Here is a 26116-nt window from a genome sequence, read left to right as displayed (position 1 = left end):
TATAGTAAGTTCCAGGCTAGCCAGCGCTGCATAGTGAGATCCTGTCTCAAAACAAACAGATAATAAATAAATAAATAAATAAATAAATAATAAATAATAAATAATAAAGTGAAAAGTCTTAAGAATTAGGAGCCATAAGTAAGAAGATGGGTCTTTTCTGGTTCTCTGTGCCCAGTGGATTAAAAAACTCTTCTTTGGAAGTTGCCTCTCTCTGAGATCAGGGAAACAGGAAGAGGGAGGCAGGAGCTACATATCCTACAGAAGAAGGAAGCAATCTATGAGTTTTGATGGACAGAACGTATGTCCTCTCTTCCATAATCCTAGGCATGTATAGATAACCAGAGGCAAACTGTGCTCCCTGTGTGTGCAGTGCCCATAGAGGCCAGAAGAGGGCGCTAAATTCCTTGGCACTGGAGCTACGGATGGTTGTGAGTGATGTGGGTACTGGGAACTGAACCTGGGTCCTCTGCAAGATCTGCAAGTGCTCATAACTACTGAGCCATCTCTCCAGCCCTCGTTTTATGCTTTAACATAAAACATAAAACAGCTCGTTTAAAGCTGTTTTAAGAGTGACAAGTGCTATATATTTCCTCAAATAGATATGACCAATCCCTACATTTTGTCTGTAATTTGAGATCTCAGGTATTTTCTTTCTTTTTTCCTTTCTCTCTTTTCCTTTCTTTCTTACTTTCTTCCTTCCTCCCTTTCTTTTCTTCCTTCCTTCCTTTTCTTTCTTTCTTTCTTTTCTTTCTTTCTCTCTTTCTTTCTTTCTTTCTTTCTTTACCCTCTCTCTCTCTCTCTCTCTCTCTCTCTCTCTCTCTCTCTCTTTCCTTCCTTCTCTCTTTTTTTCTTTCCTTCTAAGGCCTTTTCATCAATATTCTTCACTTCTCTCCTGGGTGAGCTAGGATACCTTCCACATCTAGCCCACTGCTGGCTTGTAGAGTTGGCACTGCCTGGACACTTACTCCTGCCCAGACCAGTCTTCCTGTAGAATCAGTCTCAGCTTGTTTCCCATTGCTATATACATGGAGACATCAATAGCTTGGGGGCAATGCATAAAAGATGGCAACCTTCCCATCAATCATCTTGAACCCCAAGTGCCTGGGTGTGTTGCCTCTCCTATCATCTGGCTTTCAGGGACAGTGGAACCTGTGTATCTCAGCACATGTTTGTAATTCATATAAGCCAGACAGCAATGGCTAGCTAAGTACACATGTGAATGAGAACAGGTACATCATAGATCTGTGAAATCTGGGAGATTAACATTACTTACAAGCCTGGCACGGTGGTACAAGCCTGGAATTCCAGCCCTTGGGAGGTAGAGCAGGTAGACACTGAGTCTGAAGGCCATTCTAAGCCATATAGCAAGACCCCATCTCAAGCACAGCAATAACTAAAAAGCCATCTATTCATCTTTATTTTCGTCTCTTACAAAAGCCATGGTGAACTGAGAGGTAAGCGAGTGTGGAAATGTGTGTGTGTGTGTTTGATGTTAGCGTGAATAAAACTGGTTCAGGTAATCCATGATCAAGCTTTAGGGACAGTGAACAAAAGAGCTTCTCCGGGTGAAAGAACTCAGAGGTCATTGATAATATCTTTCTATTATGCAATACAATATTTTATGCATTGATATCTCATTTAATCCTTACAAATCTCTGTGAAATAGCTTTTGTTAATTGATCCACTGTATAGATAAACAAGATGTGGGTGGGTTAGGCAACTATGGCAAGATCTCCATGCTGGGCTGTTTCTCTGGTTGTGGGAAGGAATGGGTAGGACCAAGTCTGAAGCCTTTTCTACTGTCCTACACTATTCATCTTGGGAATCCAAGAGCTAAGCCTAATAGTGACTAATTACTGAATACTTAGACTTCTAGAACCACCAACCATCCATACAATAGCTGTAAGACAGGAAGGCATTAAAAGGGATACCACCAGAACTGCACTTGTGACACCAAGAGAGGACTAAGCTTGGGCAATGGTGTTCAGGGTTGTTCAGTGTCATCGGCATCAAAGGTCGCCCTCTAGTGACCCACTTCTGCCAGTCAGGCTGTACCTCAAATTTCACAATGGAGAAAACAGAACAGTAGGAACATTTTAGATTCAAACTATTACAAAGATGACTTCCTTTCCTGCCTTAGATATAATGTAAGCACCTTGCTCTCCTTGGAGAAAACACCCCAGGTTTCACTATTGTGTCTTCCTTTTATGTTCCCTGTATGCTCTGGCCCATAGGTGCGAGTTTGTTTTTATTTCTCTTATAGTTGCTGTGTTAAAATACCCCAACAAAAGCAACTTGAGGGTGAAAAGGTTTGCATTACCTCACAGTTCAAAGTAAAGTCCATTCTAGCCAGGAAGTCAAGGCTGCAGGGGCCAGCTTGAAGGAACTGGTCACATTGTATCCACAAATGGGGGTAGAGAGCTATAAATTCTTGTGCTCACCCCTTTATATATAGTCCAGGGTTCCAAAACAGCAAATGGTGCCACTCATTATGGGGAGGTCTTCCTGCCTCAAATACTCTAATTAAGATAGTCCCCCCACAGGAATGTCTCAACTGACCTACATGCCTATTCACAAGTGCCTGGAGGCTTCTCTCCCAGTGATTCTAGATCCTGAGAGTTAAAACTATTACAGAGTTGTAAGGAGACGTGTACCAAGTTACTTGGCCCCAAAGTGATGCTTCATCATAGACGGCCCTCCCTGAAAGACATACCTTACTGTTGAGGATCTGGAAAACCCTCTCCTGCAGTGTCTGTCCAGACTTGGGTCTCACGAGGATGTAAATGACTTTCAACTGGGGGCTGGTACGGAATAACTTCTCCATGAGCACCTTGCCTAGGAAGCCTGTGGCCCCCGTGATGAGGATAGATTTGTTGCTGTAGAAAGCTGCGATCATGGACATGATTCCTCTGTTCTTGTATGGTTCTAGGAAGAGAGTCCTGAAAAGAGAAAAACAAGGTAAGATCTCAAGGTCAAAAACAAGGTAAGTTTTAAAACTCATGGTCACTTACAATATGTCCAGGGCTTTCAGAAGTTCTGGGCGGAGGGAAAAGCTGTGAGAATCACAGGCTTCTGGGGAGCAAGACTGGCCTCAGTCAATGTTTCTGAACTCACTCTGCATCCTAGGCTTTATACTAGGGGCATAGTCTAGGTCCAATGGAGGACACAGACACAGAGAGACCTAGAACTATAGCTATAACTATAACAATAACAACTATAACTATAACTATATAACTATAACTATATAACTACTATATAACTATAACTATATATCTATAACTATATAATTATAGTGTGGTGAGTGAAAAACAGACCAGGGTTGTGGAATAGCAGGCACTGGGGACTGACATGTGGCCGTGTCCATAGTGGTAGTGTCAAACATGGTGACTTTAAGTTGAGGGCAGACAAGGGCAGGTGTAAGGGTGGTTTAAGCTGGAAAACATGAGAACAACCTTCTAAAATTGGAAACCAGGGCTCACACAGCTATCACATGTTTAAAAATTACAATGTAACTAATACTTCAACTTCAGATTTATTTAGCAACTATGTTGGGGCAGGCAGTATAGTTCCATCTGCTCTTCCTACTCCTTGGGGACTTCCTTGGGCTGAAAATATAGGTGGCTGACATTTTCTGCATATGTCAATCTGGGGGTTCAACCATTGTACACAACAAAGTCAGAGTGGGCTGACAGGGGAAGATTGAAACCATCGGCTTTGGGGTGCCTAGAAAGAGCAACAGGCACAGCAGCTGCCTGGGCCATTTGGGATTGCTGTTTGCAGGAGCATAGGAAAGAGCCCACAAGCTAGCGGAGGACAAGGGTGGCCCAGGGTTCTCTGGCTGCTGATGTGAACACCCCTTGTGGGCTGTAAAAGAGCAATTATGTGTTCTCTTCGATTCTAAGTGGGGGACTGACTGACAGCTACCCAGAGAGCACAGGAAGACCCGCTCCTCTGGCAGCTCAGGACAGCTCTGCTTTCTGTTGCTAAGATCAATTTCAGAAAGGTCGTTTCCATTTTATAGTGTCTACCCCAATCTTGCTTCTCCAGAGATTTGAGGTTTTCATTGTGGAGATCTTTTACCTCGTAGATAATGTATATTCTTTGAGGTTATTGTGATGAAAGCGTGTCTATGGTTACCTTTCTGGCTTGTTTGTGGTTGGTGTGTAGAGAGACTGATGATGTTTGCAAGTTGGTTTTGCATCCTGCCACTTCAGTACACAGTGATTCTTCTTAAAATTTTCTGGTGGAATTTTGGGGATCTCTTATCTATCATATCATAATCTGAAAATAGGGATCATCTGATTTCTTCTTCCCTCTGCATGTCTCTTTATTTCTCTTGTCTTATTGCTCCAGCTAGTGTTCCAAGAACTAAACTGAAGAGGAGCGGGGAGAGTTGGCAGCCCCACCTTGTTACTGATTTTAACGATATTGTTTCAAGTTTCTTTCCATCTGGGGGTGATGCTGGGTGTGAATTTGTTAAATATAGCCTTTATTATGTCGGAGTTTTTTTTTTTCCCATAGCCTTAGTCTCTCTAGAACTTTCATTATGAAGGTATGTGGTTGTCAAAGGCCTCCTTTTGCACGACATGATTATGTGACTTATTATATTTATTGACTTATATATACTGAATGCTTCCTGCTAGCTCATTGATCCTTTAAAATCAAGTCTAACAAATGAAAGAAAAAAAAGATTGGCTCTGAATCCACTATTTCAATATAATTTTTAAAAGTTTGTTTTGTGTGTGTGTGTGTGTGTACACCATATATGTATCAGATGCCCTCAGAGGCCAGAGGGAACATTGGATCTGCTGGAACTAGAGTTACAGACAGTTGTGAACAGCCATGTTGATGCTGGGAATTGAACCCGAGTCGTTTAGAAGAGCAGGAGTGCTCTTAACCACAGAGCCATCTCTCCTGCCCCCATTTCAATACAGTTGGTTAAATGCATGTTCTGAGTATCTACTTATGTAAATAAGTATGTAAATCTGTTCGTTGTTGCATGACCACAATGCAAGGCATCAGAGTTTTTAAGAGGAAGCCAAACATGACATCTGGAAAGCCAAGTATATATAAATCTCATGTTTCTCTTTTCTCTTGGAGATTTGTAAATGGAGACACATTAAAACACAGGAAAAGTTGATCTGTTAGCCCAATGAGCATGGAAATGTAGCTGAGTGAATAGTAAGCCAGCATAATCTTTACATTTTGCTTAGAATGAAAATCTCTCATAACCAAACCACTTTCCATTCATTTTTTAAGTGTTTGGTCCCACCCCCGCGGAAGACACTAAAAGGGCTGCAGTACCCGCGGCTGTCCATTGTGGGGCAGTGCCTGCATTCCGAAGCATCTATAAGCCAGATTCATCCAAACCCCCATGATGCCATGTGTGCCTGCTGTGGAGAGAGAAGGCAGAGCAGTGGGAATAGCATCATGGGAATTTGAGCTACTTTTTCCGTGTAACTTGTGTCTGCATAGTCTGCGCAAGCCCATTCACACCTTAATGTAAACACACACTAGCTCAATGTAAAAACCGTGCACTGCACAATCCTAGTTCCTGGTCCTATCCTATCGAGCAAAGCTCAGTCATGAGTGTTCAAGTGTGTTAAGATAGTGGACCAGACTTAACTCTATTCTACTAAGACACCGTAAGCCATTTGTTAAAGGGATGGTATCCTAAATCTATCTGTCTCTCTTCTCCCCTCAGCCCTCGTCTCCGTGGTGTGCATGTATGTGTTCACATGTGTGTGTAAGCCAAAGGACCCACCTTAAATGTTATTGCTCAGGTGTCATCCAACTTGGTTCCCAGCACTCACACTGAGCAGTTCAAAACTACTTATATTGCCAACTCCAGGGGATCTAATACTTATTCTGGCCCCTATAACCAGCTACACACATGTAGCAAAACATTGATAGAAATGTGTACAGATATACATTAATAAACATGAAAATAAACCTTAAAAAATAGCATTATGGGTAGTGGCACACAGCTTAATCCCAGCATTTGCAGTGGGCAGAGGCAGGCGGATCTCTGTAAGTTTGAGGCCAGCCTGGTCTACAGAGTGAGTTCCAGGATAGCCAGGGCTACATAGGGAAACCCTGTCTCGAAAAATAACAAACAAATAACCACAGGTTCCTGCAAGTTAGGCTACTGTGCTTTGACCCTACTGACCCAAATTCACGATGCCCACGATGTCACCAGCACTGGGGTTGCTATCAGCCTGGGAGCCAACAGGATTCAGTTATACCGTCTGCATCCAGGCTTCTAACTCAGCAGCAGCGGTTCCCACGGTCAGTCAGTTCTGGTCAGTCAGTTCTACCTCCACAGCAGGGGCCACCACGGGACTCTTTAAGCATAAGGTAGTTCTCTTCTCAAGCTTGTTTATTTCTGTGACACACCCGAATTCACATAATATTGATCCTACTTTCTGTAGACACAACTTGCCATGTGAAGGAGGACTCTCACACTTTTAGAGCTAAATTCTTGCTTGATGGCTTCATACATAACATTTATTTTACGTGCGTGTATGTGTGTGCTTGTGTGTGAATATATGCACCATTTGTGTGCAGTGCCCATAAAGGTCAGAGAGGCATCAGATCAACTGACCCTAGAGTTATAGGTGGTTGTGAGCCTCTGTGGGTGGCTGGGATCTGAACCTGGGTCTTCTGCAAGAGCAGTAAGTGATCTCTTAATTGTTGAGACATCTTTTGAGCTCCAGGGAGAAAATTTTATCATCTGATTGGGAAACTGTTTCTGTTTTTTTCATTTTTCTTTTTCAGTAGAATTGTTTGTTCTGGAATAAATTTTATTTTTATACCATCTCTGCTTAAGTCACTAAATAAACAGAAGTGGGGCATAGACACCTAGAAGAATTTTTCCAGGAACTGGAACACCTGATGTGCTAATTTGTCATTAACCAAATCTCTAATCCTGACAGTAAGACCCAAGTGTCCCTGTTGTTAGGTAATATTCTGTCCACCATAAAGAATGGTTTTAATAATCAAATACAGAAATAACCAGGAGAATCAAATAAATAGAAAAGATCATTCCTAGTGGTCTAAGTAAGATAGTACAGTATCTTTCTTATTCTGGATACTGCTTGCTGGGGCTGTTATTACTGCCTTGATCTTGAATCAAACACTGTCTAGTAAAGCACTTGCAAAAGATGCTATAGCTAACATTTTACTTTAGTCTTTAAAGATACATTGTTCACTAGTATGTGACTGTGTATGTATATGTATGTGTGGTACCATCTGTCCATGTGTATATGCCTGTGTGTGTGTATGCACATATGTGTGGTGCCTTCTGTCTGTGTGTGCCTGTGTGTGGATGTATGTGTGGTGCCTACTGTTTGTGTCTCTTTGTGTGTGTGCACATATGTGTGGTGCCTTTTGTCCATGTGTATGTGCCTGTGTGTGTGTGCATGTGTGATGCCTTCTGTCTATGTGTATGTGCTTGTGTGTGTGCACATATGTGTGGTGCCTTTTGTCCATGTGTATGTGCCTGTGTGTGTGTGCATGTGTGATGCCTTCTGTCTATGTGTATGTGCTTGTGTGTGTGCACATATGTGTGGTGCCTTCTATCTATCTGTATGTGCCTATGTGTATGTGCATGCATGTGTGGTACTTCTGTCTGTGTATATATGCCTATGTTTGTATGTACCTGTATGTGTTCACACATATATATGGTGCCTTCTATGTGTCTGTGCTTGTGTGTATGTGCCCGTGTATGTGTGTGTACCTGTGCCTGTGTGTGTGCATGTGTGTGTACGTGTATGTGCCCGTGTGTGTGTGTTTGTGCCTGTGTGCCTGTGTGCCTGTGTGTGCATGTGTGCATGTACGTGTGTGTGTGTGGTGTCTTCAGAGGCCAGAGGGGGGATATTAAGTCCCTTGGTCCATACATCTGTTTCTCAGCCTTCAGTCAGTTATTGGTAGGTGTGAAATCTCATAACAAAACATGATTAACAGGATATTGATTTAAATTTATAAACTTCATCTACCAAAAAGACTATTGATTTTAGAACGACACTGGAAAATAGCCACAACTGTTGCTATACTCAAAGATCTCAGTGGTTTTGCTATAGGTGTGTAGGTTGTCAGAATTGGTTAGTGACAATTTTTTGATACAAATTTGCCAACTGTGTCTATCCCAGAGCAAAGACACATTAGTGGCTTCATGTCATGACCCAGATTCCAGGACCTTGATCATTTGCTACATGCTAACAGCTGTTCTTGATCTACACAGGAAACTGTATTTCTAAAAAGGCTATCACAAAAGTTAGTTGATTGAATGAAAAGGAATACCACCTGGTGAATGAGAAGTCTGTCTTTTTTAACACAAACAGCTGATCACACCCTGTGCTAATGAACTGACAATCTCCAGGAAAGAGAATAAATGCAAGCACGAGAAAGAACTAAATTCTGACTGCTAATGCAATGCTAATAAATGCTAGTAATTTTCCCTTCAAAATTGCCTCCAGGGGACTTCATTCCTTGTCAGAAAAGAGCAAGCCACAGTAGCATTCATTCTGCTCTGAAAAGGCGCAGTGGGTTCTATTGAGAAAGTCAAGGGGGGCTTTAGGCATTTGTCTTTGAGAGAAGGCACTAACAGATCAGGGGCAATTTCCTCCCATTTGTATTAAGCTGCAGCAGTGGCTTTAGAAAAGAGAAGGAAAGTACATGTCTTACAACAAAGTATATCAGTGAGAAGGGAGCCTGTCAGAGCTCCTGGCTTAACTTTAACAAAGAGTAAAAGGCCCTATTTTCTCCTCTTGAGTATATTGTTTGAGTGTCTATTAACTCTATTTTAACTTTCTTTTATAATGGCAATTAAGAAAAACTCTGTAGTCACACTTTGCAGTGAATGGAATTGTAAATGCACCTTTTCTGGATGTGCCCATGGACAGGGTAGGGTGTTTTTCTCACTTAATATTAAGGCTGCTGTTGTACCTCTGACCTCTGCCACCCGTGGCTTAAGCCTTATTTCTGTGTTTATATGCTGACCCTATTTACTAGTAACTTTGTTTATACTTAGGGCAAGGGCCTATTTTTACTTATTGATTAAAAAATAATTTGCTTTCTTTTTTTACTTCTATTGCTTGACCCAAAGTGATTCTTGAAGTATGGGCTAAAATGCCTCCCCCAGGGAAGAGCCCACATATCCTGAGGGGAAATGGCAAATGTTATCATTTTTATATAAATAATATGTATAATGATTTGAAACAGTCTGTCTGTCTGTCTCTTTCTCTCTTCCTCTCCTCCTCTCTCTCCACACACACACATTTACTGTGTCTATCCCAGAGTAAATGTATGTGTGTATATACAGTGCTGACCATGTATGTCAGATTCTCCCTTCTCTCTTCCTTCCCTCCCTCCTGTCTCCCTACTCTCCCTCCCTTCTTCCCCATCCTTCCCCTCAATTCCTTCCCTCCTTTCCTTTCTCCTTTTCCTCCCTGCCTCCTTTTCCTTCCTTCCTCCCTTCTTTCCCCTCCTTCCCTCCCTCCTTTTCTTCCTCTCCTCCCTCCCTCCCTCCCTCCCTCCCTCCCTCCCTCCCTCCCTCCCTCCCTCCCTCCCTCTGCATGTAAGGTAGGTAAACCATGGTCTAAGTGTTGTAGGAGACAATAGACACAACAGTGACACAATGCAGAACAGCTCAGGATAAGGAACTTTGCATTGTGGGAGAGTTCCAATTATGAAGCATCCTGAAGAATTCTAATTGGTCCTTCAGGGGCAACTTAGGGTACCTGGAGTTTCTTCTGGCTTGGATAGTTCCTAGACACAAAGTGAACTGGATATACAGTTGAGGAATTCAATAGTGTTTTGCTTATGGCAAGTACATAACCCCAACTTTGGCATTGCAGAAAACAAATAAAAGATTAATGCTTGTATAATCTAAGCCTTCTCCATGCACATATACCCGACCCCAGATCTGGGGACTGAACCTAGGGCTTATGTACACCAGGCATGTGTCCTACCACTAAACCATGTTGTGGAATTAGAGTCTAAGTCGCTCAGATTGGACTTGGTCACCTGTAGCCCCCACACAGTCTTTCTGCCTCAGACCCCTAAGAACTTGGGATTATGGATGTGTACTCCCAAGCTCAGCTCACCTGCCTGCCCCTCTGTGATCCAAACTCAGGCACTAACATGAAAACAGATGTAAAACTGAGTCCATTCTACCATTTGTACAGACTGTGTTCCTCTCAACTGAGCTCATATTTTTCAGGGGAACAACTGAGAGACTGAATAGACAATTGGGAAAAAAATATAACAAAAATGGAACTTTCATCCACAACCTGCAGCGACGCCCCAGAGAACCCATCCCTTTATCTACAGTGAACAATCAGGAAGATGCAGTGCTAAGACAGTAGAAAGCCAGACTCCTATCAATGGTGATAACTCAGGAAGATAAACAATAAATAACATTTGGCTACCAGTTAGTAACTGACAACTCTCCTAATATTTGCCCCCACTTCCGCTTAGTCAGAAATCATAGAAGGCCAACAGCTGCTCCAGCCCAGCACACAGGACTGTGCTTCCAGCCTGCCCATCCTCCCAGGGCCACTACCAAGTGCAACTCCCCAGAACCACAGTAGGGTTTTCTTTCCTCCTGTTGCCCATCTCTACTGCCTGCTTGGAGTCTGCTGAAAATACACGGAAGGGTGGCACTGTGCAGGGGATGAGTGTGCACATACTCACTGAATTAGAAAAGGTAAAGTTCCCTGCTTGACGCTGCTCAGAGACCAGGAAGAGCTACTAGAACACTGACTTTAAGAACAGGAGGTTTCTGTTTTGGGGATACCTGGGCTGCTGCTGTTATTGAGTCATCCAGTTCCAGGGAAAGGTCCCAAACCCGCACACAGTAACTTCCCTTCTTGTTCCTCCAAAATCTAGGAGTTTTATGTCTGAACCGGAGTGAAATCCTCACCAGGAGGGGTAATGCATGCACTGAGATAGATTGTTAAATTTCTGACTGCGCATGTGAGGTCCATGACACCCCACAACTGCCACTTTTCAGCTGCTGCAGTGTACACTGGCTGATTCGATTATTTCTCTAGAGAGAAGTTAAAGAAGAAAATAAAGTGTTGGCTCAGGTTCTGCCACACACCCCAGGTCACTCCATATGCCCATCAGCCATTTCCCTCTGAATAAGTCACTCATGGAGCAGCTGAGGCATCTCCTGAGGAGAGAAAGCATCAGGCCTTACTGGATCTGGGGCTGGATACACAGTGGGAAAGAGCAGCTGTTTGCTTGCCCAGTGTGTGCTGTTTCTTATTTCAAGTGTTTATACCAGAGAAGAGAGAGAAAGGTTTTACGTTTTGTACAGCTTGTTAGGAAAGTATCTCAAAATATCACAGGACAGGAGCCATTGAGGGCATCAGGCTACCAAAAAACTACAACCACCTCCAGTTGTGAAAATAGGAGAGATGAAGGGGATTGGTCCAAGTAAGAAACATTTAAAATTTTTACCAATTATTTCCACATCTTTCTGAGAAAGTCTTTGTAGCCTGTTGTGGATTTGATCCCCCAAATTACACTAGAATTTGCAGTCCCATGCTGAGGGATCCCCAGTTGGTTTTGATTGGCTGGGCAGGGAGACAGAGGCAGGACTTTAGGATTCCTGGGCAAGGGATGGAGGAGGAGCAGAAAGGGAGAGAGCCATCATGCTGGGGAAGGAATAGATGCCAGGCCTCAGAGATGCCAGACAGAGAACATAGTCATGATGGAGGTGCTGGGGAACTCAGCCCAAGGGGGCTGCAGGTCTGGGTCCAGGGCAGTCAAGATGGAATATAGGTTTTAGTAAGTAATAACTCAAGAATATTGGAAGGGATAGTGTTGGCCATGTGGAGGTTTGAGTGACCTAGTCATTGAGCTGTTTAAGATATATTAAAATATAAGGCTGTATGTGTGTCTTTTATTTGGTAACCCAGAACATTGGGATGGGTAGCGAGGAAAGCACCGCCGCCGCTGCTGCTGCAGGGGTCAATTTGAGTAGCCATATTTGGGCACAGCAACAGTAGCTCCCTATCAAATATAAAGCAAATATTCTACTTGCAGGCACATAGCACGGAGCACTCACACAGCATGCACAGTGGTCCAGGGGCACACACTCTGTGAAGTGCTCACATGTGCACACAATGGCCTAGCACATGCTTGGTAGCAAAGGGCTCCTTCATGGGGAAAAGACCCAATCCAGTAAGAAATTCAGAGAAACAGGACTCTTATATTAGTACATAACCAGCCCCAGCTAGTGTATAAGAGCGTCTGACTTTGGCCATATCTTCCACATCTTATATAGGGTGAGAATCTTACATAGAGTTTCATACAGAGGCAGTCTTCGGGCTCCACCCAAATTAACTGTCTGTACAATTAAGTGAATTCAAAGACACAAAGGAGCTCAGTTATCCTAAAGAAATAGCTTGCTCTCAAAGTAGCTAACAACCAACATCATTTTTCAAAACAGTTGACAAAAGTTCACTTCTGATAATAGTAAGCAGGTCTAAGGTGTGAGCTTACCAAAAAAGCAAAAACTTAAACAGGTTCTAATTAAGTCAAAAGTATAACTCTTTTTTATCTTTCTATATTATCCAGAAAAAAAACCTCTGAGGAAGCTACCTATCTTAAAGTTATGTTTGAGTAACAATTGAGGCAGAGCCTCGGGCTTAATTTCTTTTCCTCTTCAGTCACCTGCATGGTGGGCCCCGGGCATGCAAGATGTGGAGACACACACACCTCACTGTGAAGTTAGAAGCACTCTATGTGGAATCCAGCAATAGCGAGAGTTTAAGGGAGGTCAGAAGACACTAAAGAGACTGGGAAGACTGGGTGGGGGTGGGGACGTTGGTCAGTAGGTGCCATGTTGGAGTCAGATAGGGGCAAGAAGCTCTGGGGTAAGACTGTACAGCTGGTGACTTGCAGATAACAGCCACAGACTGTATCTCACAAATATCAGGAGGAGGGATTTGGAGAGCCCCAAAGATCACGTGAAGAGATAAATGTTTGATCAGCTTAAAGCAGCATGCAGGAGGAACATGTATATAACCATTCTGTGAGAAACATTAGTGATTTTTGTGTATCTGTTAAAAACTGAAATGATTAGCACTGGAGAGTTGGCTGAGTGTGGGAAGAGCTTGCCTTGTGAATGGAAAGACCTGAGTTTAGATCCTAAGCATCCTTGTAAAAAGCCAGCCAGACACAGAGAAGTACACCTGCAAACTCAGGGCTGGGAGAGAGGAAACAGTGCTCCCTGGAGTTTGTAGCCAGCCAGTACGACTGGATCATTGAGCTCCAGGTTCAGTGAGAAGACCCTTTCTTAAAAAAAAAAAAAAAAAAAAAAAAAAAAGTGAACATACCTGATATCAATGCCTAGTCTTTGCATGAGCGTATACACACATGCACCAGCACACAAATATGCCACACATATAAAAATGCATTCGTGTAAACACTACACACACCCAGTTAAGTAATTACAATTTTACGGTGACATTTTTAGCACTTTAAATGAATGTATATTTTAGAACCATGGTGATTGTATTTTAGTTACCATCTTAAAAAATATTTATTATGTGTATGAGTGTTCTGTGCAGGATGTATGTGCCTTCAGAAGCCAGAAAGGGCATCAGATCCTCCAGGAACTGGAGTTACAGACAGTTGTAAACTGCTGTGGGTGCTGGGAATTGAACCAATGTCCTCTGTAAGAGCAGCTAGTGCTCTTAACCACTGATCCATCTCTTTAGCCCTGTTGCCTTCAAAACAGTTAATAAATATCACACATAGTTTCATTCCAAAGAGGAGCAAGGGCACCTGAGGGCAAGGGAGAAGACATCTCTGAGGGACAAGTTAATGCCTCCAGAGAAACCTGGTGCTGGATGAAGGGACTGGACAGTGAAGACACAATATTAGTAGAAATAATCCCTGTTCTGTGGTACACATGCAATCTGCTACCTCATACCTTCCAGAACACATTTCTGTCAGTGGGACTGGTGGGAAACAGCAGGGTCTGCCATGGGAGGTGGGGAGGAAATCAGCAGAGGGAGGAAGAGTCTCATGGAAGCAGAATTCAGAGGGAGACAAGACACCTCCAGAATCCTAGGGAATGTGGAGACAAATTCTTCCCAGAATGTAGGAAGTGGGTCTGGCCTATGTTGCATATTAGAGGATGACCATGTCTGAGCTTGCTCTGCTGCTGCAGCTTTCTGTATGTGACTTGTGTCTCATCAAATAAGAATGCTGTCTTAGTTCCTTTTCCTGTCACTGTGATAAACTCCATTAAAACCAAATTGAGTCGGGATGAGTCTATTTCTGCTCACAGTTCTGGGTTACAGTCCAGAAGGGTGGAGATGGTGATTCTCAGAGCGAGCTGGATGGCTAGATCAACCACATCATGAAGAACTTCGTTTGACTGAGAGACCTTGCCTTAATGGATGAGCTGGATGATGGAGGATGGTTCCCAGCACCAACTTCTGGTCTCCAGGTGCGTGCTCATATGCACATGAGCGTGCGCATGTACACACACACACACACACACACACACACACACACACGGGTGCACATACACACACACATGGGCAAATACACACACATGCACACAGGCACATGTATACACACACATGCACACGTACACACACATACACACATGCACATGAGCACACACGGGCAAATACACACACATACACACATACACACAGGCACATGTATACACACATGCACACGTACACACACATACACAATGCACACACATACACAAACATGCACACGTACACACAGGTGCGCAGACACTCACATGCACACACATACACACACGTACATACACACATACAAATACACATACATGCACATGTACATACATATTAGCAAACAAACACAAGCACATGCACACACACATGCATGCATACACACACAGGAAAAATAAAAAATAAGCACTGTGCTCTACCCACAAGGAAAGTCAAGCAGTAACTACAGGCAGACCATCACTGACTGTACATGGAAAAGGAACAACCAACCAACCAACCAAACATACAAATAAAACATCTTTCATAGTTTCGGTACATTTTTTGTTTCTGAGATAAGTTCTTTCTTTTATGGTTTTCATTCTAGTACTGAAGGCTGATAGAGACATCTTCTCTGCAGGGGGATTAGTAATCACCAAGTATTATACCAGATCAATTATTATAAAAGTAATCATGTTATAGCAGGCTTTCCATAGGAAGTTTTCTGATATTGTAATACTTGAAATAGTAACACATTTGAAATTTAAATCTTCAAAGTAAATGTAATTCTGAAAGTACTGTTTTCCAGAAGATATTGCCCCAATATTTTAAGATTTAAAAAGTCCTTTTATTTTGTTTGTTTCATGGAAGTAAGACAAATAAAATCAAAGGTAGATGTGGGACTAAGAGACTATTTTGCTGAGAAGGTAAATGAGACTAATAAAAACAGTTATTAGGTTAGTAACCTACAGAAGCCTGAAACCCTGACTTTAATCCCTGGAACCCTTGTAAAGGTGGAAACAGAGAATCAACTCTACAGAGTTATCCTCTGCTGCGTATGCACAACATATACAAAGATAAACAAATAACATACAAATGTTCTCAAAGAAGCTAATTATTTTTTACTTTAGCAAGTTATACCCATTGTGATGATTAGTTTTTTATTGTCTACTTGACACAACCTGAGGCCACCTGAGAAGAGGGAACCTCAGGTGATGCATTGCCTTGATCAGTCTGAGAGACTGTTCTGGCTAATGACTGATGATTGACAAGGGATGACCCAGCCCACTGTGGGCAGCCCTGTACGTAGGTGGAGGGTTTGGGCAGTGAAGGAAAGCAAGCTGAGCAAGGATCAGACAGCAAGCCAATAAACAGTTTGTCCATGGTTTCTGCTTCAAGTTCCTGCCCTGACTCAAGTTCCTCAGGGATGGATGATGATGAGACCTGTAAACCAAATAAGCCCTTCTTCCCCTAAGTTGCTTTTGGTCACCGTGTTTTATCATAGTCAATAAATCAAACCAGGACAGCAATAAAATATATGTGGGTTTGGGCTGTTATTCTGTTCTAGTCTTAAGTCTTCTGCAGGCCAGATTTTAATTGTCATGGGAAGCTAAGTTCCTAAGATAGTCTCCCTTGAGTGGGCCGGGACTCGTATCCTAGCCGAGGAAATGCTGTTAGGACATTTCTAGTTTAGAAAATGGATTGATTGGTGGACAAAAACTGTCCAGAACAAATGAAAAGTTGTAACATTCCTAGAGACATGATATCAGAAAAAAAAAGATGGCACAGAAAACTTGGAGGAAATCCTGTAACTACAAGGAGTATCAGCCCCGTTGAGAAGAGAGTTACACAGAGGGATAGAGAAAGACTTACCTGTGCTCCCTCCCCCTTCCTTCCTCTCCCCCGCCTCTCTCCTTTCTCTCTCACAGTTTAAACTGAAGAAAGTTTTCAGAGCCTATGTTACTAAACTAATGCAGCCACAGAGGTTTTCACTATGGAAACCAGAGTGACATCTGATTTCTTAGTGCAAATATCTTCAAAAAAACAAAGAAAAAAAAAAAAAAAAGAAAAAGAAATATCAAGGGTGGTTGCACTTATGAGGTCTTGCTATGGTGCAGCAAGGGTGGTTGTGTTTACTGAGTCTTACTATGGCATAATAATGACACACCCGTACTGTGTCATTATTTTATCAGACAGTCCTTGCAGTAACTCCAGAAGATGGCAAAAGACACTGCTTATCTCAGAGGGTATAGCGACCTTGTGTAAGTCAGACATCAGAGAGAGTAGCGTGCAGGGCGAGCACTTTCACCTGCATGCATAGTCAGTCAGTTTGGAAATGAGAGAAACTGAAACTACTTTCGGAATTGAGGCAAGCTGTGGGCTAGTGATGAGGTACATTGAAATGACATTTGTTGAACAAAGTTGTTACCTGAGTGGTTGACGGCTGGCCAGGGCTGCTCCTGACTTCTGACACTAGACTTCCTTGGGATTTCCCCATTGGCCTCTGTCCTGATACCTTACTGGGTCACCACAAAGACCAGGGATCTTCATGGATTCTGATAACACCCCCTACTTTGAGACAGTGTCCCACAAGAATGAGTACTGTTGAGAGTACAGTGGCTCTCTCCCAGGTTTCAAATTGAATAAACATTCACATTAATTACTTAGAATATTATGTCATCGGTGTTATCCTGCAAACTAATCTTTGATCAAAAACATAACCCTCACCTCCAATGTTTGCAGTGACAGCTAGAGGTTTTTGTCCCAGCCTCTTGTGAAAACATCTACATAGCACCCTGCTTAATCTTTATAACAACGCTGTGAGGCAGGAATCATCATAGGAGAGAGAACTCAGGCAACAAACTGGCTGAAGTTGCTGTCCACACTTCAAACACTCAAACATCAGTCACTCCACACTGCCAATTCCTCTCTGCAGTTTAACCCCAGGACAGAGCTTTTGAGATTACTGGTTACTGCTGGGTCTACTCAGTTACCACCATGGTATGTATAGAATTCAAGCGTGTCCTACAGAGAGGTGGATGGTATATAAGCAAAATTTCCATAGAATCAAAGTCTGTTCTGATTTTTCCAGACCCACGAGAGTAAGAGCAATCAGTCTTCTGAGTACTTAGACTGTCACTAATTAATAAGAAAACCAAAAACCAAAGAATTCCACTGTCAGATACAAGCTGGAATATATAATCTGTGCTTTGGGTATGAAAACTAAGTTCTGACCTTTAATTGATTTTTTCTATGCAAATTTAATAAAATGATCAAATGAAACTGAAATGTAACATTTCTCCCTGGAGCTCTTAAGATCTCTTCTTTAATCTGTGTTTAAATCCCACATGAAATTTCTCAAACTCTAAAATGTGCCCCAGATGCCCCAGAAGGATGCCTTGGTGTGGCGTAGCACATGCTCTCATGGCAGAACTGAATTTCAGACACTAGAGACAACAGCCTTCCTCTCCCCCCAGGAACCCTTCCCTGTCAGCCTGACATACAGGCACAGCGAATTTTTCCAATTTTGTTTTAATTAAAATGCTTAACCTTCAGTAATCAATTGGCTCAGACTTCACAGCACAAGGTAAACCAGGTGATCATTTTCAACCAGTAGAGAACATTGTGGAAATGTTACACAGGAAATTAGACATTGATTATTTTTTAAAAAAAATAACGAGGTCTGCTGAGCTAAAGTGGAGAGCAATGAAATGTGAAAGGCGAGAAAGACACCAGCGTGCAGCACCCCAGACCTCGCTCGTCACGACTATAAGCAACCTCTGCGCCCCCGCACGCTGCTTAGGTTTCTCTTACCTGTCTGTCTTTTCCCTGCTCTGGCTTGTGTTTCTCTGAGACCAGAAGGCAGAACTGAAATCACCTCCAAAGAGCCTCTCACAGCACCCAGGAGCAGCAGCGTTCACCACAGGGCTCCAGGATGGCTCACTGCACCATTATATGCCCTGCCTGAGTTCTAGATCTCTCCCAGCTGAGCTTGGAAGGCTCCGTGGGCTGGGCTTGCTACGGACACCTGCAATCGTCTCTGTATTGTGACACACAGACAATGCCTTCTGGTCCTTAGAGTACTGCCATTGCAGCCCTCAGCATACCCAGGTTTGAGAAACACAGCCTTCATATCTTTTTAGAGATCAGGAACAGAATATGTAGTCATCTCGTGAATTTAATCAACCAGTCATTCAGCTAATTAAAGAAAGGACTGATAACCGGCCCACTACCACACACCACCCTGGACTTTGTAGATAAGGAGTTCAAAATGTGCCAAAATATATAGATACCACACTTGCAAACCATTCCACTTTGCCTTGTTCTCCTGGCTCCATGTCCTGTATGTTTACTGGGGAAAAGAATACGTTTCACAGACTCACACCAGCACAACACCTGAGAACCCTCAATCACCAGGGTCTGAGATTCACTCACATCCTAATGTGCTGTAATAGAGTAATTTTGAACAGCTTTGTAATACCTGTGTGCTCCAGCCTTCTGCAATCCGGAAGTGGAAATAATATAGTCCTTCTATGTGAATACTCAGCAAAGATGAAAGGGGTCAGTTTCTAGACATGAACTGGGACAGGAGGCAGCAAATGATTAATACAGTTTGCCATCTGTTGAAATTTGGACTTTCTAAATTTCCTTTGGACGTTTATGTGTGGGATTCTACTAAAAGATTTCATTTAGAGGAGCTCAGCAGGTGACAGTCCTCTATAATAGCATACAGAGAGGAAGTTTATATTCCAGAGCTTACATCTATCTATCTATCTATCTATCTATCTATCTATCTATCTATCTATCTATCTAATCTACCTATCTAATTTATTTAATTAATTTATCTATTTGATACAGGATCTCAATATTTAGCCTTAGTTAGCCTAGAACTCACTATGAAGATTAGCCTGGACTTGAACTCTCAGAGATCTAACCTTGCTTCTTGCCTCCTGGCTATTGCAGAATTTATAAAAATGAGTGCAACACTTCTTACATTCTCTGTGTGAGTGTGTGCATGCAGGTGCACCCGTGTTTGCAGGCATGTGCACAAACATGTGAAGGCTAGAGGTAAGCCTTGGCTGTTATTTCTCAGGGACTTTTCACCTCATTTTTTTGAGACAATTTCTCTTAGTGGCCTGGGAACTCACTGTTTAGGTTAGGCTGGCTGGCCAGCAAGCTTCAGAGTTCTCTTGTCTCTGTCTGCCCAGGGATTGAATCACAGTACAGGTATCTTGCCCAGTTGTGTTTTACAGGTTCTGGGGATCAAACTCAGGTCTAGGTGCTTTACACAGCTAAAGCTTTGTCATACTGTGGTCCCAGTCCTACATCCAGGATTCTTAGATGAGACTCAGGAGTGGGTAAATCTTCATAAACTCTGTCCTTGACCAAACTGCTATCAGGGTCCACTGAATCTAGTCTCAGCAACAAATGCTGCTAGGCTACTCTTGACATCTAAAGACAATTTATTTCCCACATCACCCTCTTTGATTCCCTAACAGCTTCCTCTTACCAATGGTCCATCTCTTTCTTCCTACTGCCTCCAAATACCTACTTGTCTTTATTTGTATTTGAACTTGGATTTACTCTCACCTATTGTAATAAAGGTTTGAAAAGGCATTAGGATAATTCTTCTTTAGTAATCAAAAGGTCAAAATGTCAGTGTGCCTAAAATAAAATCAATTCTCTACATGGGGCAATGGGAAAATTGATTAACATTAGATTAACATTAGCGGAGTTTAGGATGTTCAGGCAGATCTTCTTAGGAGACTGATGCAGTGAAGAGTGGCAGAGAACAAGACCAGTGCAGGAACAAAACCATCGGGGGCATCTGTCCACAGCTGTATTTCTCATAGAAAATAAAGGGCTTGGAGACAGGAGCTCAGGGTCAGCCTTGGCTATATAGCAAGTTCAAGTACATGAGGCCTTGTCTCAAAAATAAAATAAAGAACATTTTATGGTTAACTCAGTTGACTGAGAACTGGTGATAATTGTTATGAGTGGTATCTCTCTATCCTCTACCCCCCCCCCAACCTTTCAACATAGAGTAGGGAAGGACTGACTATGAATTGGAAATCAATCACCTTAAACATTTTTTTTTTTAATTGAGAGAAAAGTAACTACATAAAGGAGTTGAGTTACATCTCAGCTCATCTTGAAATACGTTCGAGGAGAAGGAATTATAAGAAATAATGACATGTGTGTTTTTCCATTTGAAAACAATCCCCTTGTGTCCAGGATACTTTGTTCAGATTCCAAAGATCATAGAAGATGAGAGAGGAGTGAGTTGGGGGAGGCGGGTAATTGATGAATAGAAAAATGTGTATTGACATTAATCACTGTAAAAGATTTTCTTTTTTCTTTCTGGCCACTTTGTATTTCAACTGGTAAGACACTGCTTTCCAGAAGGAAGTGCTCATAACTGATAAAACGTCCTGAACACGAAGTTCAGAATATGGAGTCCTGCACACTGATGTCAAGTCACCTGTTAACATCAGTAGAGACACAGAGAAAAGCCCTTGGGAAGGAGAGCCCCATTCCTGTCACAGCAACCAAACATCCTCTGTGCACAGAGACACTTACCCTAGTCTTGGCTATGAAGCAAGTTCATAGTAAGTTCACTTGCTAAACTTTCAGTGTACAGGAAGTTACCAGCCTAGTTGGCTGCTATGTTTGTTGCTCTCAATCCATGTCTGACACCTACTACCAAGGGTAGAGTATGGGCAAAGTAGTCTCAGCTGAGTTTGGAATTAGGTCTGTGTAAGACTCAGGGATTATTATCATCTCTGACTATCCTACTCCCTGTTACACTCCCTCAGAGTGTGTGTGTGTGCATTCTCTCTCTCTCTCTCTCTCTCTCTCTCTCTCTCTCTCTCTCTCTCTCTCTCCTCTCTCTCTCTCTCTCTCTCTCTCTCTCTCTCTCTCCTCTCTCTCTCTCTCTCTCTCTCTCTCTCTCTCTCTCTCTCTCTCTCTCTCTCTCCCTCTCTCTCTCTCTCTCATACCTGTAACCAGGCAAGCATGTGTGGAAACCAGAGGTGGAGTTTGTGTGTCTTCTCTGTTCCTGAGACAGGGTCTCTCACTGAAATTGGAGTTCAACAATGGGCTGGGTTAGCTTGCCAAAGAGCATCGGGGAGCCTCTTGGCACACCCTTCCAAGAGCAAGATTTTACATGTGTGCTGAGGCTCAGAACTCAGGTCTTCATGCTTGTGCAGTGAGCAGCACTTTCCTGCTGGGACACCTCCCCAGCCCTTCACCTGAACATTTTTTTTCCTTTTTTCACAGCACTTAAGCTCCGAGAGAAAAGAACTGCTTCTAAATTTTTTATTTGAACTTTCTTTTTAATTGAATTTTATTTTCAACTTCTGAAAGGAAACGCTTTCTTTGTCTGAACTGTAAGAAATACTAAAGCCTTTAGAATAAAAGAAATCAAGGGAAGTCCTAACTCTCCTCTGCTGTGTCCAAGAATGCAGGAGGCTGATCTATGGATAGCTGCGTGTTTAGCGATACAACCAGCTTATCTGTGGCTCCTAAAGGGGCAAATTGCCATGGGTTTTAATTGCTCCTCCTCTTTTTCTTTCTTGTCTGTTTAAAGTTGCGACATCACTGTACGTTACCACTGGGAATGCGTTGCCACACACAGTGATTTGAGGGAATTGGTCTGTAGTGTTCTTCAGGCCCTGAGGTGTAGTGGTAACTGCCATCCCTGTTTCTCACGGAGCGTGGCTTCTGCTGGAGCTGTGCTGTTTCCACAACAGTAGTGTTTGCGTGTAGAAAAGCACGAAGGAGACAGGTACCCCTACCGCAGATACCTTTGATAATCTCTTTCTCCAGAGTTTAGAGGGTTCAATGGTTTCATTTCATTTAAAACCAGGAGGCTTTTAAAGCAGTATTTTAAAGACACCATTGCATCGTCTTGTGATTTCCAATGTTTCTAAGGAGAATTCACACATTATCTCTCCTGTGACTCTACTGAATATAATCTTTTCATTTTTAAACTTCTTTTAAAAAAGATCTCTCTCTTTTTATTTATTTCTAGTTTTTTTTTCTAGGTCGTTTTCTTTGTTTTTGGCCTGGTTGGCTTTGCCTGCGATGTTTTAGAAGGTGAATTGACAGTTTAAAAGTTGATTTGTCACCTTTCATGGTGGCGTTTCTTCAAATGTTTCCTCTTTTCTGGTCTTTTTTCCTGATTCCCCAACCCAAGATTTCAAGTTAGGAATGTGTAACAGTTTGATATCTCTTCATTTGCTCTTGAGTCTCATTCCGTTTTGTATCTTATGTTGGCAAAACTTATCTTTGGCTCCACACACCCTTTCTTCCTCCGGGTGACGCACTTTCAGAGTCCGCCTTCGTTTTGGAAACTTCTCAACTTGGTTTACAGAGCTCATTCTCCTCTCTCCTGATTCTTAGTTTTTCTCCTCTGAGTTCTGCATTTTAAGTCGTGTTTTGTTTCCCTTCTTTTCATTTCTTTAACACACTTATTTAAGAGCTTGCCTATGAATTTTGTCATCACAGTCTTGTATGAGCTATTTCTACTGAGTCGTTAAAAACAAATTTTAGTCACTGGTGAGATGGCGCAGCAGGTCAGGGTGCCTGCTGCCAAGCCTCATGACCCGAGTCAACCCTAAGACCTCCTCCCACAAGTTGCCTTCTGACCTCCACACATACACTGTAGCATGAGTGCCCCCCCATACAAATACATGCAATTTTAAAAACTTAAAACTATTGAATCAAAAAGCAAACAAACTCCCCAAAACCTACTAGAACCTGTATTCCATGGAGAGGTTATAGGGCTGCCTGACACTGTGCATGTGTGTATGTGCCTGTATGCATGTGTGTGTATGTATATTGCATGTGTGTGTGTATGTGTGTGTTTGCATGTATGTGTATGTGCATATGTGGTGTATGTGGGTGTATGTGTGTGCATGTGTATATGTGTGTACATTTGCATGTGAACATGTGCATGTATGTGTGTGCATGTGTATATTGCGCATGTGTGTGCATTTGCATGTTTATGTTCAGGTGTGCACATGGAGTATATGTGCATGTGTATATATGTGTGTGTTTGTAAGTATATGTGTGTAGCCACCTGGGGCCATAGACCAACCGGATTCTCCTGAAAGGGGGGGTTGGAAATGAAGAAAGGGACAGAGGGTGAGAGAAAGATGAAGCCAAGACAAAGTTCTCTGATCAAGGCTCTAAGTTTAATGTTCAGCTCTTAATTTAAAGAGAAAGCCCCACCGAACCCAGAGATGGGTGGGGAAACCCATCCTTAGTCACAGGTAGAGATGGGTGGGGGAACCCATCCTTTGTCACAGCAGGAGATGTCTCAAGACAAGCTCAGTAACAAGCTATGCATGCAGCCAAGGTGGGTAACTCCACCTAGGTCCTATTATTTGGTCTATTGTGATAAACAAGGTCTTTCAGGCCTGCTCAAGGCTGGAGGGAGGACACATATGTGCATATGTGTATGTGAGTGTATGTGTGTGTGCATGTGTATATGTGTGTGCACGGGCGCACGCACATGTGTGTGTGTGTGTGTGTGTGTGTATTGGAACATTGTATTTAAAAGAACCATAAAGACCATACCTGAGTAGATGTGCTTCTTCCAGAGGCAGTATACTTTTTCTCTGTTAGACAACCAGCAAGAGGTTATTTACATCAACTCAATTAGGACTTCTGTTTTCATATTTTAGAGACAAAGTCTCAGCCTGCAGCACACCTGCAGCACGCCTGGAGCACGCCTGGAGCACACCTATAGCACACCTGCAGCACTCCTGAAGCACACCTGCAGCACACCTGCAGCACACCTATAGCACACCTGCAGCACACCTATAGCACACCTGCAGCACACCTATAGCACACCTGCAGCACACCTGCAGCACGCCTGGAGCACGCCTGCAGCACACCTGCAGCACACCTGCAGCACACCTGCAGCACTCCTGGAGCATGCCTGGAGCTTCCTCTGTGCTTCTTTTCTTTTCTTTTTTTTTAAATTTATTTTTTTATTTTATATTTTATTTACATTTAAGATGCCATCCCCTTTCCACATTTCCCTTCCCTAGAACACCCCTGTCCCATGCCCCCCTTTCCTTTTTGCTTTTATACTATTTTTTTAAAATGTTAATCAAAGGATTTATAAGTTTGGTAATGCTCAATCAGAAGCATAACCCAATACCCAACCTAGATATAAAAACTATCTTTGACTGGTGGAGACATGTGAACATCTGCCTCCATGCCCCCTCTCTCTTTCTCTCTCTCATCACCTAGCTTCTCCCCTTCTTCATCTTCTCTCCTTGTTCCATCTCTTCCTCTCAGTACTCCTTCCCACTTAGCTCCTCCTACATATCACTCTTCCTGTTAAAGTAAAACTTTTCTCTCAAAATACAATTAGAGCATACTTATTCCTAATTGTACCAGTGAGGTACAAGATAGTCCTAATACCCAGTCCATCATTCTGTTGACTAACCAGAACCTCTGTCATCTCTTCTAACTAAAACACTTACTTTTGATCCTGGCTTTTTGGCTTTAGAATGAATGTCAGCTGAAAACCATCTACTCAGATCTTTTCTCTCAAAGTAAATAGCCAGGATTGTTTATGAGACTATAGGTCTTCAACCCCATCAGAAATCCAGAATGACTGAGTTAACTGAAGTTATGGGAAGCACTAAGCATAGCTTCTAAAACTTAGCCAATTTATAGAGACCGCTGAACACCTGAAAAGCCCCTATACTACTGAACGTTGGAGTATCAAATCTTCAGCCTTCTGGCCCAGAATCATCTGACAGACCTTAGTGATGCAGGATTATTAAGGGCTGATTACTCTGTCTAGGCAGATATAATCAGTCGACTATTCTGCATGTGTGTCCTTTTCTGGACAGTAATTTGTCTGTAGATGGAGAGAGGCAATTCTTGCCTAGTGGCTGTCACCGCACAACTGGAGTATCTCCAAGGATGCTCAATTTCTTCTTAGAATCCATGACAGGAAGCTGTCAGGAGCAGACAGGTCTCTAATCAAAATGAACATTAATATATAAATATTTGTAGCGTCAGTTCTATGGACTTCTGATGTTTTGAAAACCAACTATCCTTGTAAGGTAACCTGGACTGTTGTCTGTTCACTCCTCTCAGCTATTTCTAAATAAAATATGGAAAACACCCTAACAATAAACTCAAAACCATGAATTTGCTATAGTCCCTTAACTCATAGGTTAACCGTCCCAAATCAGTTAAAAAAGTTAAAAAAGGGCTGGGTCTAGGCATTGTATTCCTAAATGTGTTATACAGGCACAATGCCCATGAGCGTATCAATATTCATCTCATTTTTATATTAATAAGAGGCTCATACCAATGAAAACCTTAAATTTGAAATCAAAGTAAATTTTTTACCATTTAAGAAATTATAACTTCATCTTGATAATAATTATACAGATTTCTACCAGTAGGTTATGGCTATGCAATAAGTCCTAGCTAATCCCCCCTGTTCCAACAAAACCACTACTTTTCCCTAGAAAGACAGACCATTATTAACCACATTAGTCCCCAAGCTCAGGGAATAGGGGCGCTGACTCTTCTTTAACTTCTTCAAGCTGATTAAGGGCGTTGAGATTTTAGAAGAGGGGTGGGAGGAAGAGTAA

General features: G+C 42.4%; 1 protein-coding gene across 3 annotated transcripts in view; it reads right to left on the bottom strand.

Moving 5' to 3' along the window:
- Window positions 1–26116, bottom strand: part of Far2 (fatty acyl-CoA reductase 2) — a 102834-nt gene that overhangs the window by 26444 nt on the left and 50274 nt on the right. For 2 of the 3 annotated variants that reach the window (XM_034511617.2, XM_076940913.1), the window contains exon 2: window positions 2714–2939. In XM_034511617.2, coding sequence (XP_034367508.1) covers window positions 2714–2902 — 189 coding nt within the window. In that variant the 5' untranslated portion in view covers window positions 2903–2939. Of the gene's footprint in view, window positions 1–2713; window positions 2940–18299; window positions 18390–26116 lie in introns of those variants that run through there. The other variant, XM_076940914.1, reaches the window with a different exon arrangement.

Source organism: Arvicanthis niloticus, chromosome 9, assembly GCF_011762505.2.
Source record: "Arvicanthis niloticus isolate mArvNil1 chromosome 9, mArvNil1.pat.X, whole genome shotgun sequence".
NCBI lineage: Eukaryota > Metazoa > Chordata > Mammalia > Rodentia > Muridae > Arvicanthis > Arvicanthis niloticus.
The sequence above is the reverse complement of the archived record's forward strand: the minus strand, read 5'-3'. Positions and strand labels throughout refer to the sequence as shown.